This window comes from Notothenia rossii (genome assembly GCF_949606895.1).
Source record: "Notothenia rossii genome assembly, chromosome: 10".
Classification (NCBI taxonomy): Eukaryota; Metazoa; Chordata; class Actinopteri; order Perciformes; family Nototheniidae; genus Notothenia; species Notothenia rossii.
This window is the reverse complement of record NC_136908.1, coordinates 54266499-54280089: the sequence shown is the minus strand read 5'-3', so window position 1 is coordinate 54280089 and position 13591 is coordinate 54266499. Positions and strand designations below refer to the sequence as shown.

The 13591-nt window shown below is 41.2% G+C and overlaps 1 protein-coding gene across 2 annotated transcripts in view; it reads right to left on the bottom strand.

Annotated features, from left to right (window-relative positions):
* Positions 1 to 13591, bottom strand: part of tmem178bb (transmembrane protein 178Bb) — an 84578-nt gene that overhangs the window by 3889 nt on the left and 67098 nt on the right. For both annotated transcript variants that reach the window (XM_079655716.1, XM_079655715.1), the window contains exon 4: positions 2410 to 2547. In XM_079655716.1, coding sequence (XP_079511842.1) covers positions 2410 to 2547 — 138 coding nt within the window. The remainder of the gene's footprint in view (positions 1 to 2409; positions 2548 to 13591) is intronic.

Here is a 13591-nt window from a genome sequence, read left to right as displayed (position 1 = left end):
TGATAAATAACAGTGAACGATGGTCAAAGTAAGGTACAAACAAACAGAATCACACGAAGCCTGGTTAGTGTTGCCTGACTTTATAAAGTGTGTTGCCTTCTAGTCACTTTGCTCAGCACTACTGCTTGTAGGCAGGCATGACGAGACTCTTCAGTCGACCCATGTTCAGGGGAGGTGGGTTTAGTTTCCTGCACGCCTCGATGTAAGCGACGCCGCCTCTTAGCTCCGAAGCTCTTGCCTCTAGACCGACAATTTTTTGGAGCTGGAAGTGAACCGGATTCCGGAGCTAAGAGGCGGCGCCGCTGCGGTGTGAACAGGAAAAAACGGTACTTTTCAGGCTCCAGCTCCGAGTCGGAGCTGAAAACGCGTTGGTGTGAAAGGGGCATGAGAGATATTTGGTTAAAAAGAACACAATGGTGCTCTAGGAGGAGATGCAGGTGATTTTATTATTATTCTTTTTTTATTATATTTTTTATTATATCATAACTTAGTACTTTTTTTTTTAACATATGCAACACTAAGCTGTCTGTGGCTCTTTCCTGCTGTAACGATGCAAATTTCCCCTCTGTGGGACTAATAAAGGTATTCTGATCTAAGGTGGGGGTTACCTTGCTGGTGATTGGCTAATGGACATTACACAAGCCAAAAAAATCAATATGTCGTCATAAAGTGGCCAAAATCTGATCAGCTAATTTTCCTACATATTTTTATATAAATGGATCAGGAAAAAAAGTGAGCTACAGTAATCTTTTTTCCTGAAACTTTGAGGGGACACATGTTTATGTATAAAAGACATGAAAAAGTGGATTTTGCATAATAGGTGACATTTAAGACAAATAAGTCCTGTTTCCAGTCAATCGCTTTGGCAAACAATCAAAACTATCAACCGGTTTGGCTCCGAAAAGCGTACTTTTGTCAGATAATGTCATACACCTTTAACATGGCAGAAATCCACCAGTTAACAGAGACAGAAGTAGAGGTTGTGGAAAACTTAAACATTCAACCCACAAGAGAAAAAAGGAAAGATGCTGGATTTTAATTCATTAGGACAGGGTTTTATTGTGTTTTCTCACTAGCTTATAGTGGCCATGTTTCATGTTGTCCTTGACAGAATTATATATCTGGGAAGGCATGTGAGATCAAATGTTGGCCATGTTAGAAAGCATTTCCATATCCAATTAAATTAAACCCAATCTGTGACAACCCTCTATTCGTTATCTGGTGCAAGGTCACATCCTGCAATGATTCATGGGAAAATATGTTGATATGGTTAAATATTGAGGACGTCAACACATGCCAGCTTGTGATTTTAAGTCAGTGTTGACCTCATGCATATTAAACCAAGATATATGGATATGTATCTTCCACTAAACACTAAAAATGGTGGCTTATTGCCGAAAATGTAATTGGTGATAAGCATTCCATAGTTAATGCTAATGGGAACGATGGTGCACACTTCTAGGCAGTCTCTCCTTGAATGTATTTATGATCTGCGTTACATTGTGGTCCAATTTCTCTCTGCTACACTTAACTCTTGGCAAAACCCCAAGAGATCTCAAGGAGAACATGCCACCAAACCGCTGACATCTCTTACTTTTCAAATTGCAAAACGATTTAGTAGTCAGTCCACTTTATCCCATCTGAATGAATCTAATACTTTGGAATGTGTTTAGTAGGAGCATTTGGAGATACAGCGCTACATTTGGCCTCATTTTGGGAGAGCTGTGACCCTTTGGGCGGCTTTGCAGTGATTTGGCCACTGCAGACTGACCCAGGCTATTTCTTGTGCCTTTATTGCCAAGCAAAATAATTGACTTTTTAATTGCCTTTTCATTATACAACTGTAGGGCACAACACTAATCCACAGCCCATCATAATTGAGTGTGCAGTCGCCTTCTGCCAGCACACAGCATGTCAATGTGTGTGTGAGGCTACTACTGACTGCCCACTGCCAGAAACTAGGACACACAGGGTTGCGTGTGTGTGTGTGTGTGTGTGTGTGTGTGTGTGTGTGTGTGTGTTTGTTTGTGTGTGTGTGTGTGTGTGTGTGTGTGTGTGTGTGTGTGTGTGTGTGTGTGTGTGTGTGTGTGTGTGTGTGTGTGTGTGTGTGTGTGTGTGTGTGTGTGTGTGTGTGTGTGTGTGTGTGTGTGTGTGTGTGTGTGTGTGTGTGTGTGTGTGTGTGTGTATGCTTGAGGGATGCAGTGGCTGGATAAGCTCACTGAAATGACTACACTTTCCCACATTAGAATTATATTTCCTTTCCAACTTGTCACAGGAATTGTGTAATTGGTCATTAGTTTGAGCATTTCTAATGGTCGCAAAAGCACGGATCTAACATAGGAAAGGGGTTAGCCTAGCGTAGCATAAGAGTAGCTAGTCAGTTTACGACCTCTCCAAAGTGTGACTCACCCCCCATGAGGAAGAGGAGGCCGGCCACATACTGCATGAGGCCTCTATCCCAGCAGCAGCCCAGCACTCCGATGGTCCAGCCGAACAGGATGATGGCCACCGCCATGCCCATGAAACCTGCCGTCATCCGCCGCAAGTCTGAGGAAACACAAAAGGAGAGACATTGATTAACATCGCTAGAATAGCACTCATAACTGTTGTTCTTTACATCTGTGATTTTGTCTATTCTACAGCACTGCAATACTACCTGGTACAAGTGTTTGTCAACAGCTTTCAAATCAAAACTGCTCCAATCTGCTCAAAGATTGTTGGTCAACCCTGTCAGAGACTTTACGAATCACAATAACCTAATAAGGCTGTCCAACAACATCATCTCGGACTCAAAAAAAAAATCTGAACAGCGAATATGAACTGCTACCACCTAATCGGAGATACAGGGGCCAATTATTCAATCAAGACAGTCTGAAGCACTCCTTTGTGAATCAGTCAACCCTCACAGTAAATACAGAGCTAAAGGGTCTTTGAGCATGTTTTCTCTCAGTGATTGTGATGTTAAACATTTGTTGTTTGTTTTTCATGTATTGTTTCATGATATTTGTCTATGTTGAAGTTACACTGTGATGCAAATCAAATTTCAGACTTGATCTGACCCTTAAAGTGTTATCTTATCATATCGTATAATACATTTGAACTCTTCCTGACAGCAGAAACACAACAGATTCATCCCCACCAGCCCATAATGAGTCATAGACACACCAGTCCAGTTCTTAGAAAGCTGTACAGATGCATTTTGACACAGTGGTGGAGCAAAACTCCCACATCCTGAGTGTAACCGACACAAACCACATCGAGCTTTCACTACAAGGCAGAGGAAATGTGTTCGTTCTAACATTTAGCTAAATCATCAAAAATGACCCAATTGTGATTTAGTAACAAATGTTGCCACACAAAAAAGACAAACTGAAGACCCACGTAGCACAGAGGGACCTGATTTATTCTAATGTGATACTTCACAAAGTGCTGACAACATAAAACATAGTGTGTCCTGCCATTAACCTGGTCACTCTCTTTCCATCTCTAAAACCACATGTTTCACACGGCCGGTTGATGATGATGATGATGATGATGATGATGATGATGATGATGATGATGATGATGATGATGAATTTGATTATGTGACTTTTGTAAACTCAATGTTTGTAGTGCTTTGGCTGTGGAGTGGATGGCCGTTTTGCCACAGGCATATCCTGATAAAAAAGAGCAATAAACTGAGAAAACACAGAGAGAAGTGGGAGGAAATACACAGTCAAAACTAAACAGAGTAGGAATCAGATAACAGTAAAAGCACACTCTACATGTAGTGTGTGGCTTTAGTGGCAAAGATACAGTATTAAGCAGCGATGAGGATTTGATTGAGGAAAAGGATAGCTGTAATATCTCTTTACTGAAAACTAAATAACCGGGGTGAGGAGACTCAAACTCACCTGTCGTCTGTTTGAACAAAGCAAGAAAAGAATAATGATTTATGACTTACAAAGACAAAAAACAAAACAATGTTTAAAGTTGAGGTTTGTTTTACAGATTAAGCGCTGCTCCCAAATCATATTCCATTCCAGATGAGCAACAAGGGAAAAAGCTAAATAGGTACGGATGAATCAAACAAGAACGACAGCATTAAGACTCAGGAGCTTATCTCCTGTTCTTCGTTATGTTGTTTCCCCCATCAGTCTTGATGAGTGAAGGGTATTAATCAGAGCTAAACACATGAGTCATTTACTCTGGGTTACATCAACCTCCAAATGTACACCTGCAGAGTTGATTTAGCTGAGCTTACGTCAGTGGTTTACAAGAGGTTTTATTTGTAGGCTTCATAGAGAAAGCTTATGGCAAGATGTAATGGTTGTTTTTATTTTTTAAAGAGGATACTGCCTGAAGCCTTCTCATGGTAAAAGAAAAGCAATTTCCTCAAAGTCTTGGCAGTTTAATACTGCTTTGTTATGAGATGCACATGTTTGAATACAAAAGTGAAAAGCACTGGTGGGATAGTGAGAAGGTGGAGATTACAGTAATGTAACTGCAGAGACTTCTAAACTGCTTCTTTACCATCACGTTAAATATTGAATCCAAGTTTAGTTTTATAAATCTGATCCAATGGGCAAATCCACACAGTCGGGGTCAAACAGAAAGAGACAGAGTGTGTGAATACGGCCGGGCTCTGCCACAAGGACAGCCGTGTGCGCTGCAGGAGGGTAATGACAGTGACATCGACAAATTATGAAAAGGAGGAGAGAGGAGGAAGAAGAGCTGCGAGCGAAAAACCCGGACTGCACTTCTCCAAGTAGATTAGAGTGTCACGGGTGAGCTGCTCTGCTGGGAGGAGCGTGGGGGCTTACACAGCGCTCGGGGTAGAGGGGACCATGTGGTGGGGCGAGAAAGGTCAAAACATTTGGCCTCAGAGCATAAATGATGGAAGAGAAAAATTGCACCCCCTCTCATGTAGCACATGCTGTACATGGTCCTCCGTCTCTTCCCCTTTACACCCAACATCCACTGTAATGCCATTGAGTATTAATCTGCCTTTTGATATCGTCTTCTAAAACATTTCATCTACCCCTTACCTTTCCAAATAACATTTTTCTCCAAACCACTTTTACATGTCTCAAAGTGTCCCTTGATGGTGGAAATTTCTCAGAGGATCAAGTGCCCTTCAAACTAAACTCTCTTAGTTGCCCAAAATAAACCACGAATGACACATTCCACATGAAGAACGCATGAAAATGTCGCCTAATGCAAGATGTTCTCACTAATCCTATAATACTCTTATGCATTATTGCGACAGACATGGAAACAACCTCTCGGAAATGATATTAATAAAAAATAAATGCTGCGTGTTGAAGCATTTTCCAGGCTTACTGTCCTCGAGTCATTTCGGCACGACGTTGCGAGGAAGGAGCTCATGTGGAACTCCCTGTCAGGGGACCTGTCAGTCACGCTGTAACCATGGTGACCCCTGCCCTTTACAGTGAGGCATGGGAGCCGTTTGACAGTCAGTGGCAGAGTAGAAGTCATGACTCCACAGGCTCTCTTAGCCTGGGAGTAGATGTTCCTTTTTTTCCAAACAGTGTATTATTCTGTTATTTTCTTCAATAATACCTGCTTTTCTAGACTTTTTTTCCCATTCATGTATGATTTATATACTGGCTAGATTGATATGAATTAGGGCTGCTCAATTAATCGTATCTTAATCGCAATTACGATTATGGCTTGCAACGATTACGAAAACAACGTAATCGAAATAAAACGATTATTTTGTTATTATTACTTTTTTATTTTTATTTTTTTCAGTTGAATTATACTTAAAGTTAAGGGTAATCAACTGTTAAAAACATACTGTTCAACATTTTTTCTCCAATAAATGGATGTTTTCAAAGTCAATGAATAATCGCATTTACAATTATTGACCCAAATAATCGAGATTATGATTTTTGCCATAATCAAGCAGCCCTAATATGAATGCATATCCTCGGCAATATTCATATCAATCTAGCCAAAAGGATGAAGACAGTTACTGGTAAAAGTTGAAAAGTATTCTTAACACAGTATGTCTCAGAAGGATGAACTTGAGGGAACTTTAGGGTGATTTTAAAAGGTATCTCGGTATAGAGTGGTGCAGTGACGAGTCCTAAAACTCGGAAGTGAGTTAGCATTTTATCACTACGGGTTCCCTCGTCTCAGAGTCAATGGGATTTCTCCATAGGATTTGGGAAAATAGCTGGAAATAAGGTCTGTGGTTGACACACATTTAAGAGACGGATCACGTTTTGTTCTACGACATGAAATACATCAGCAGTGACCCCACTGGTGATTTTTGAAGAGTTTACGTGTCTGAAAAACGATGGTTGTTAACAAGTGGCTGAATAGGACTACAGAAGTTGTCGAGGACGTTGTACGTCATTACGCCGAACACGTAAACACTCCCGCTAAGTTTGTTTGCCCCTGTTCGGCTTGAAAGCAAGGACCTGCTCTCTTGAAAACTGTTAAAACAAACGCTTCAACTTGTGCAATTTTGAATCTGTATTTTTGAATATCGATCTTGAGTTGTTTTGGCGTTGAAGTCGTGCGCCTCTGCTGTAGTTTGTTTATAGCATAACGTTAGCATTTTGCTTCTGGCGATTAGATTTATGATTAGAAAATTATAAAAGTAGGGTAGACATGTGGAGATTATCCAGCTAAACAAAACATGCATCAAAAATACGTCATCCCTACACCACTCTATCCTCCTCTCTGTTCTAAGAGATGGAGATTCACTGTTGCACCAAAGGGTCCTATAAAAGGGTTGGAAGCAATCTCGGTACGAATTGGCTAACAATCTATCTAAGAGCGATTTAGCCTCTGGGGACAACGGAAAATACTCTGGTGTTCCAGTGTGGCCAACGATAAACTTTCAAGTAATGGATTTCGCAGTCAAGACTCTTTCATTGTAAACAGTCCAATAAGCTCATGCTTTACAAAGGGACTGTTTACCTGTATGCAACCAAAGCCAGCTAAAATATAACACTATTCTGACTAAAAAAGAAAAACCAGAACACTCACAAAATGTCCTCTACATTTGTATTTGGATATCTGTTTATATAGATCATGCTGGCAGGGAACCGATGTCTATCAGGTGGGATTTTGTCAAACATCACCTCCTTTACATTGTTTATCTTCTGGTTCTGTGAAGGGGCTTTAAACGTGGTTATATATGGTTACCGAAATTGTCCATGAAGGTTTTGACAGACTGTGCATGTTGATCAGGAGAAGACAAGGACCAACTCGCTCTCAGGCCACCTACGATCATCCAGAGGTGGGTCTCCTGCATATAAGTGAGAAATCTATCCCTGACTTCACTTGGAGTAACCTACCATTGGGAGGCAGGGTAAAATAACACACACACGCACGCACGCACGCACGCACGCACGCACGCACGCACGCACGCACGCACGCACGCACGCACGCACGCACACACACACACACACACACACACACACACACACACACACACACACACACACACACACACACACACACACACACACACACACACACACACACACACACACACACAAACACAAACACATGGCTTGTCATTGCAGAAAACTGGTGACAGGAGATTCCAGTCTTTCCAGCTGAGAATACTAAGTGTTTGACAGAGCAAGAACCACCCTAGTTCCACAGGGAAAAGTTGTGCCAGCTCCGAAATAGAAATACAGGAGGAGTACTGTCACAAACTGGCTCGGGGAATATGACTTTACAAAGAATGACCTAAAACAGAAAAACATTTATTCAAACTAAAGATAACACAAATGAACAATGGTGTTACTGCCAACCAATGAAAAGGCACATATTTTGTAACTTAGGGTGCATAATTGTATTGTATTGTTGAAGGTAAAAAATGTAATGGATTGTAGGCAGGGCTACAGTCTAGACCAACTTAATGAAGTCCAATCCAAGGTTAAGTCAAGTCAGAGTCAATAGCAATCTCAAAGCCAAGGATAACCAAGTTAAACTAAATCCTGTTTTTGACCATGATGGGCAAACGTTTATTTCCAATTGTTATCCTCTGCTCTTTTGCACAGACATAATACACACATTTTTGTGGATAAATTACCCATAATACTAATTCACTATCACACAAGACAACTCCGAATCCAACAAGGTACAAATTCAAGACAAGAGAAAGACTCCAAACAAGGGGTCTCGAGACAGGAATCAAGACCAGAGCACGATCCCAGTACTATAGCTCTGGTGTTAGGGTACATACAAATCCAGGTGCACAAACTTCTATTGTCTTGTACTGCCTAAAGGAAAAAGCTCCTTTCATCTAAACAAAAATACAATTCTGCCCAACTATCTAGGGTGAAACTGATCAGACACACACTATGTCCAATTTCAACTGAGACTTGGACTTTTACTGCACCAAAATGTAGCACCTGTAAAGTGACAATCTCGTCTAGCAGTGTCCACCGTCGCTGCACCACATTGACAAGATCACTAACAGTCTATGAATGGAACAGTTTGAAAAAGCGCTGCTGATTCAGTCTTGCATTTGACTCAGTTTCACAACACAACTGACTCTGACTATCTGCATACAGTTTGTCTCCGGTGTATGGATGACTGAGCATTGTCAGGTCTGATGCGGATACCTCACTGGGAGATGTGTTTAAACCCGGACGCACAGTTTGAAGCATGCCTCTGCAGCTGTCAGTCTGTCTGTCTTGGTCTATAGGTCTTTGCAGCGGTCAGGATTCAGACAGGACACACAGGCCGGTTTGATGGCTGGAGCTGGGAGCTGTCAGATGTCATCCATGCCTCTGCATTTGACTACATATCAGTAGAAGTTTGGAAAGCATGAAAGATACAGTAGATAGACCCCAGGTTAAAACCAGGAAAATATATGGTGGGCGAGTGGATTGACATTGTTTACGATATCTCTAAGATGGAAATGATTACTTTTGCTTTGAGATCGCAACAGGGAATCTTTTTTAAAAGATGGGAAAGATTGATAATGTATGTTAAGTCAGTACGCCCATCATTTGTCTGATTTTCGGGTATATTTACAATATACCCTAACCCCAACCCTTAAAGGTCACCTATTATGCAAAATCAACTGTTTCATGTCTTTTATACATAAAAATGTGTCCCCTCTGTGTAAAGAGATTCTGAAAGTTTCAGCTATTTATATAAAAACCTGTCTGAAAATGAGCTGATCAGATTTTGGCCACTTTATGATGTCATAACGATTTTTTGGCTTGTGTAACCATTAGCCAATCAGCAACAAGGCAACACCCGCCCACCTTATCACCTGAATTTCCTCCTAGAGCACCATTGTGTTATTTTTAACCAAATATCTTGCAGAGGGGCGTGGGGAGGGGCTCCTTATTTTCATCTAAAGTAACAGACAGAGAATCAGCACTTTGGAAACAGGGCTGAAACAGAGGGGACTATGGGATGCTACAATGATCCGTTTGGTATTTCGAGCCAAACACTTCAGAGACATGTTTTGTATATATCTGAGACCTGTAATATATTGATGAAAAACTGTATAACAGGGGACCTTTAAGTCAGTACGCCCATAAAGTGGATTTTCGGGTATATTTACAATATACCCTAACCCTAACCCCAAACCTTAAACAATTACACAAGTACCTCAATAGTATAATTGAGGTACACCCTCATAACCTTGTTCATGTTCATACTATATTTTATAGCAAGTTTAAAGGTCAGTGAGTCCTGCCTCTGTATTGTCCACAACATACGTAATACATTGATGTGTGCTTTCATTGAAAGCATTGTCAATGATTGTATAGACTTGAAAAGTGAATAAAAAGAGAATTTCAAAAAAGGATATACTCCAGATTTGACTGTTATGCTAGTGTTCTGCACAGAGAGAAGACAGTAAAAGAAGCAATCAAACCTTTTAGTGCACTGTTCATTTATTTATGTCATTTTTACATCACATGAAATCATGTCTTCCATCTTTTTTATGGAAAATATATTATTTGGTGTTAATATTCCACATTGTTAGTTGTGGATAAGAGGATATTCTTTTACGATGGCCTCGTATCCTCAATGAATTCCTCAAAATAAAAATAAAAATTCAGTCAAAGTTAGTAAAAGATTGTTTTAAAATAATGATGGCGATTGAATTGGTCAAACAGAAAACATATTTGGAACATATTTAGAGAAATGCTCATGTAAGGATGTGTTGCTCAATGTAATATTAACACTATCAGTAAAAGTCCAGCTGACGCCTCTTTGTAAAACCAGCTTTCATTGATCTTTTGTTCGTCTCATTGTCTTCTGAGTTCTTGCCAATCTGTGAGACAGGCAAGAGAAACACTGGAACTAAACATAAAGGAGGGAAATAATGAAATGTTCAGCAGACAATAAATGTCCTAACTGTAGGCTACAAATGGAGAAGAAAACCAAGAATGATTGGGGAATAAGAGGCATAGATGATCAAAACAACTTCTGTCTTCAAAGACGTTGAATCCTCCTGATTGCGACTGCTGTGCTGTGAATAAGTGCGGATAATAACTGCACTTTTGTTTACTATATCAGCAAATGTCAGGCTACTGTCTGTCTGCTTTTCTCTGCTGCTTAATAGGTTGCATTGTTCAGCTCTGCGCTGCAATTCCCTTTTTTAATTATGTTCTCTGATCCAGGACCGATGGTACAATTAAACGCTATTTCACAAAAGGGGAAGTGGGTTTTGGTGCATGTGAAGAAATTGTATTTTTTCAATCAGAAAGATAAAAAGTGAAATGTTTTGACTGTAAAAACTCAAAGATTGCCTGTTTTCTGCCTTTGATACGTCTCCACACTTTATATGTTTGTTTTCTGCGCAGAAGACGAGTGGGGAGAAAGGAAAGAGTGAAACCAATGTATTTCGCTTGGTTGCCTTCATCAGGGTGTCTTATGCATTACCCTTAATAAAGTGTTGAGGGAAACAGGGCGAGAGTAGTATCCGGATTAGCCAACAAAAAAAGTCATCATTACTTCTGCTCTCTTTTGTAAAGATGTGAAAATATGGTGGTGTCAGTAATCCCAAAAAATGTGAGAGTGCGGCATTGATTCGAAATAAACCAATGGATTATGTGATCGTCCAAATAACGTCATTTGAATGTTAAACTTCAATATTTCCTCGATGCGATTTGTCCTAATGTTCACAAATATCAGCATGTGTTTTCGTGTGCAGGTGGACTGTGTGAGTGTGTGTGCGGAGAATGGAGCGGCTGTATGTGTGCTGACAAACACCTTAAATGTTGAAACAGTAAAACATTACAACTTATTCTCTGCCAAGTCACACACCAATCAAGCTGTTCCCATCAGAGAGGTTTAAACACCGGGCACAGAGACGTTGTTTTATCCGCCTCACGTAGCGTGGAAAGTGGGGGGCAGGGCTGCCTCTCTTCCTCCGGCGTGGAGACCGGGCTGAGGCCTGCTTCCGCCTGTCCTGTTTTGCTATAGCGGAGGGCTGCTTCCACCTGTACTGTGCTTCTGTGCTGAGGGGGATTTACCCCGGGGACATCGCGGAGAGACCGGAGCGGCTCCACGTTCGGGCTGGGGCCTGCTTCCGCCTGTCCTGTGCTGCTGTGCGGAGGAGGATTTCCCCCGAAAACATCACGGATGTTTGTCTCAGTCAATCAGTTCGGCAAACTATGTTTGTCTTTTTTGCTTGCCTGCCATGATGGTTCTTCAGGACTACTTCTTGAGCTCTAATCACATTTTCGCAGACCTTGCTGGTGATTTTAAAGTAGTTGACAATTTAGGTGTGTCGATTAAATGTGGGGTATGTAAGTTTGAGAAACCGGCTCGAGATACACTTTTTGTTATATTCCATGGAATTCTCTTAACATCCCGATAGCAATGAATATCTGAAGTTCTTTGACAAAAAATCCATTAAAAAATGTCATCTGTGGAAGCCGTAATACTGTAAAAAGCACGACCAATCATTTTAGCCGGCCCGGCTAAAATAACTGGATGGCCTACCTGCCTGTCAGCCTTCCATCTGTGCACAAACTTATCTCGTGCCCTTATTGGTCATGTGCGCGTTCGTGTGTGTTGGAGGAGGGGCTCTCACCCTGTGCTGTCATGAGCTTAAGCTTATCTTAAATGTTGATAAAACTAAGGTAATGCTATTTTCGAATGCCAAAAAGACACCGGAGACCACTTTGGATATTGTTACTACGCAAGGAAAAGTACTTGAAGTGGATGCCTGTTATAAATACCTTGGTATCTGGCTTGATAATTGCCTCTCTTTTAAACTTCAGGTCAATAATTTGCTTGGAAAGCTGAGGGTGAAGCTAGGTTTCTTTTTCAGAAACAAGTCCTGTTTCTCTTTTGAAGCCAGGAAAAGGCTCTGTGACCTTTTTACCTGTGATCTGATCTATATGAATGCAGCTGCCCATTACCTGATCAAGTTAGATGTCGCCTATCACAGTGCACTGAGATTTGTTACTAATTGCAAAGTATTAACTCATCACTGTACCCTGTATGCCAGGGCAGGTTTTCCTTCACTAACTGTACGGAGGCTCAGTCATTGGTACATGTTCATCTACAAAGCCGTGTTGGGTAAACTACCATCTTATATCTGCTCTCTAATCACACAGAGAGTTGCAAGTAGTTATTGCCTGAGATCTCATGATGTGGTTTTGTTACATGTGCCAAGTGCTAGGACCTCTCGCTTGGAACAGTCTGCAACAAGAATGGAAACTGAGCAATTCGGTTCCACTGCATGTTTTTAAAGCTCGGATAGATGCTATGCAATGTGATACGGTTGGTACCTGTAAATGTCGTTAGGTATGTAAATTGTAAACCTGTAACTATGTTGTATGATGTCCTTTTTGTTTTTCTGTTTTCTGTTTTTATCTCTTCATGTGTAACCTAATTGCTGCAGGTCTCCCTTGAAAAAAAGATCGATGATCCCTTTTTGGGATTCACCTGGTTAAATAAAGGTTTGAAATGAAATGAAATGAAATTTAAAGAGCATCATTACTCATAGGAATGATGGAAACAGGAATGGCCATTTTAGGCAGACTAGTCGTAGAATTTAATCTAAATTAACCTTGAAAGACAAACCTCAAATTCAAGGCTTCATGTCTGACTGAATGTAAAGCTAACAACAAGAGTTCATATCAAGAGTCAATACTGGGTACATGTATTTTTTTGTTGGGATCAGTGTGACTAAGCATTTCAGATGGGAGGTGTTGGTAGACAAGGTTTCAGTGGGATTGAGATTTGATGAGGAAGCTTGTGGCCCTGTCACAAAGGTTCCTGTTTGTTGGGTGGGAGACATGGAGCTTAATTTCATTACCTCATGCCAACAGCCACTGGGGAGAAAACAATGGACTCGGAAAATCAAATTACGCAAGATAGCAGGGAGGAGGGAAAGGTGGGTGTGATGAGGATGAGTTGGCAGCAGGGAGTGTAGCAGTCTTTAAACATATGTGCTACTTGCTGAGGAAGCCCTCCCAACACGCCCTGTGGGTCCGTGGGGGAGCCTCTTGCCTTCCTCTTGGGTGGGGGCCATTTGGGTGATTTCACGGTATGTCAGTCAGCGGCATTGTGAGCACCCCTGCAGGTTGAGTCATGGGCCTGGGGGAGCCGGCTAAGCATATACAGAGGAAGGGGTGGATGG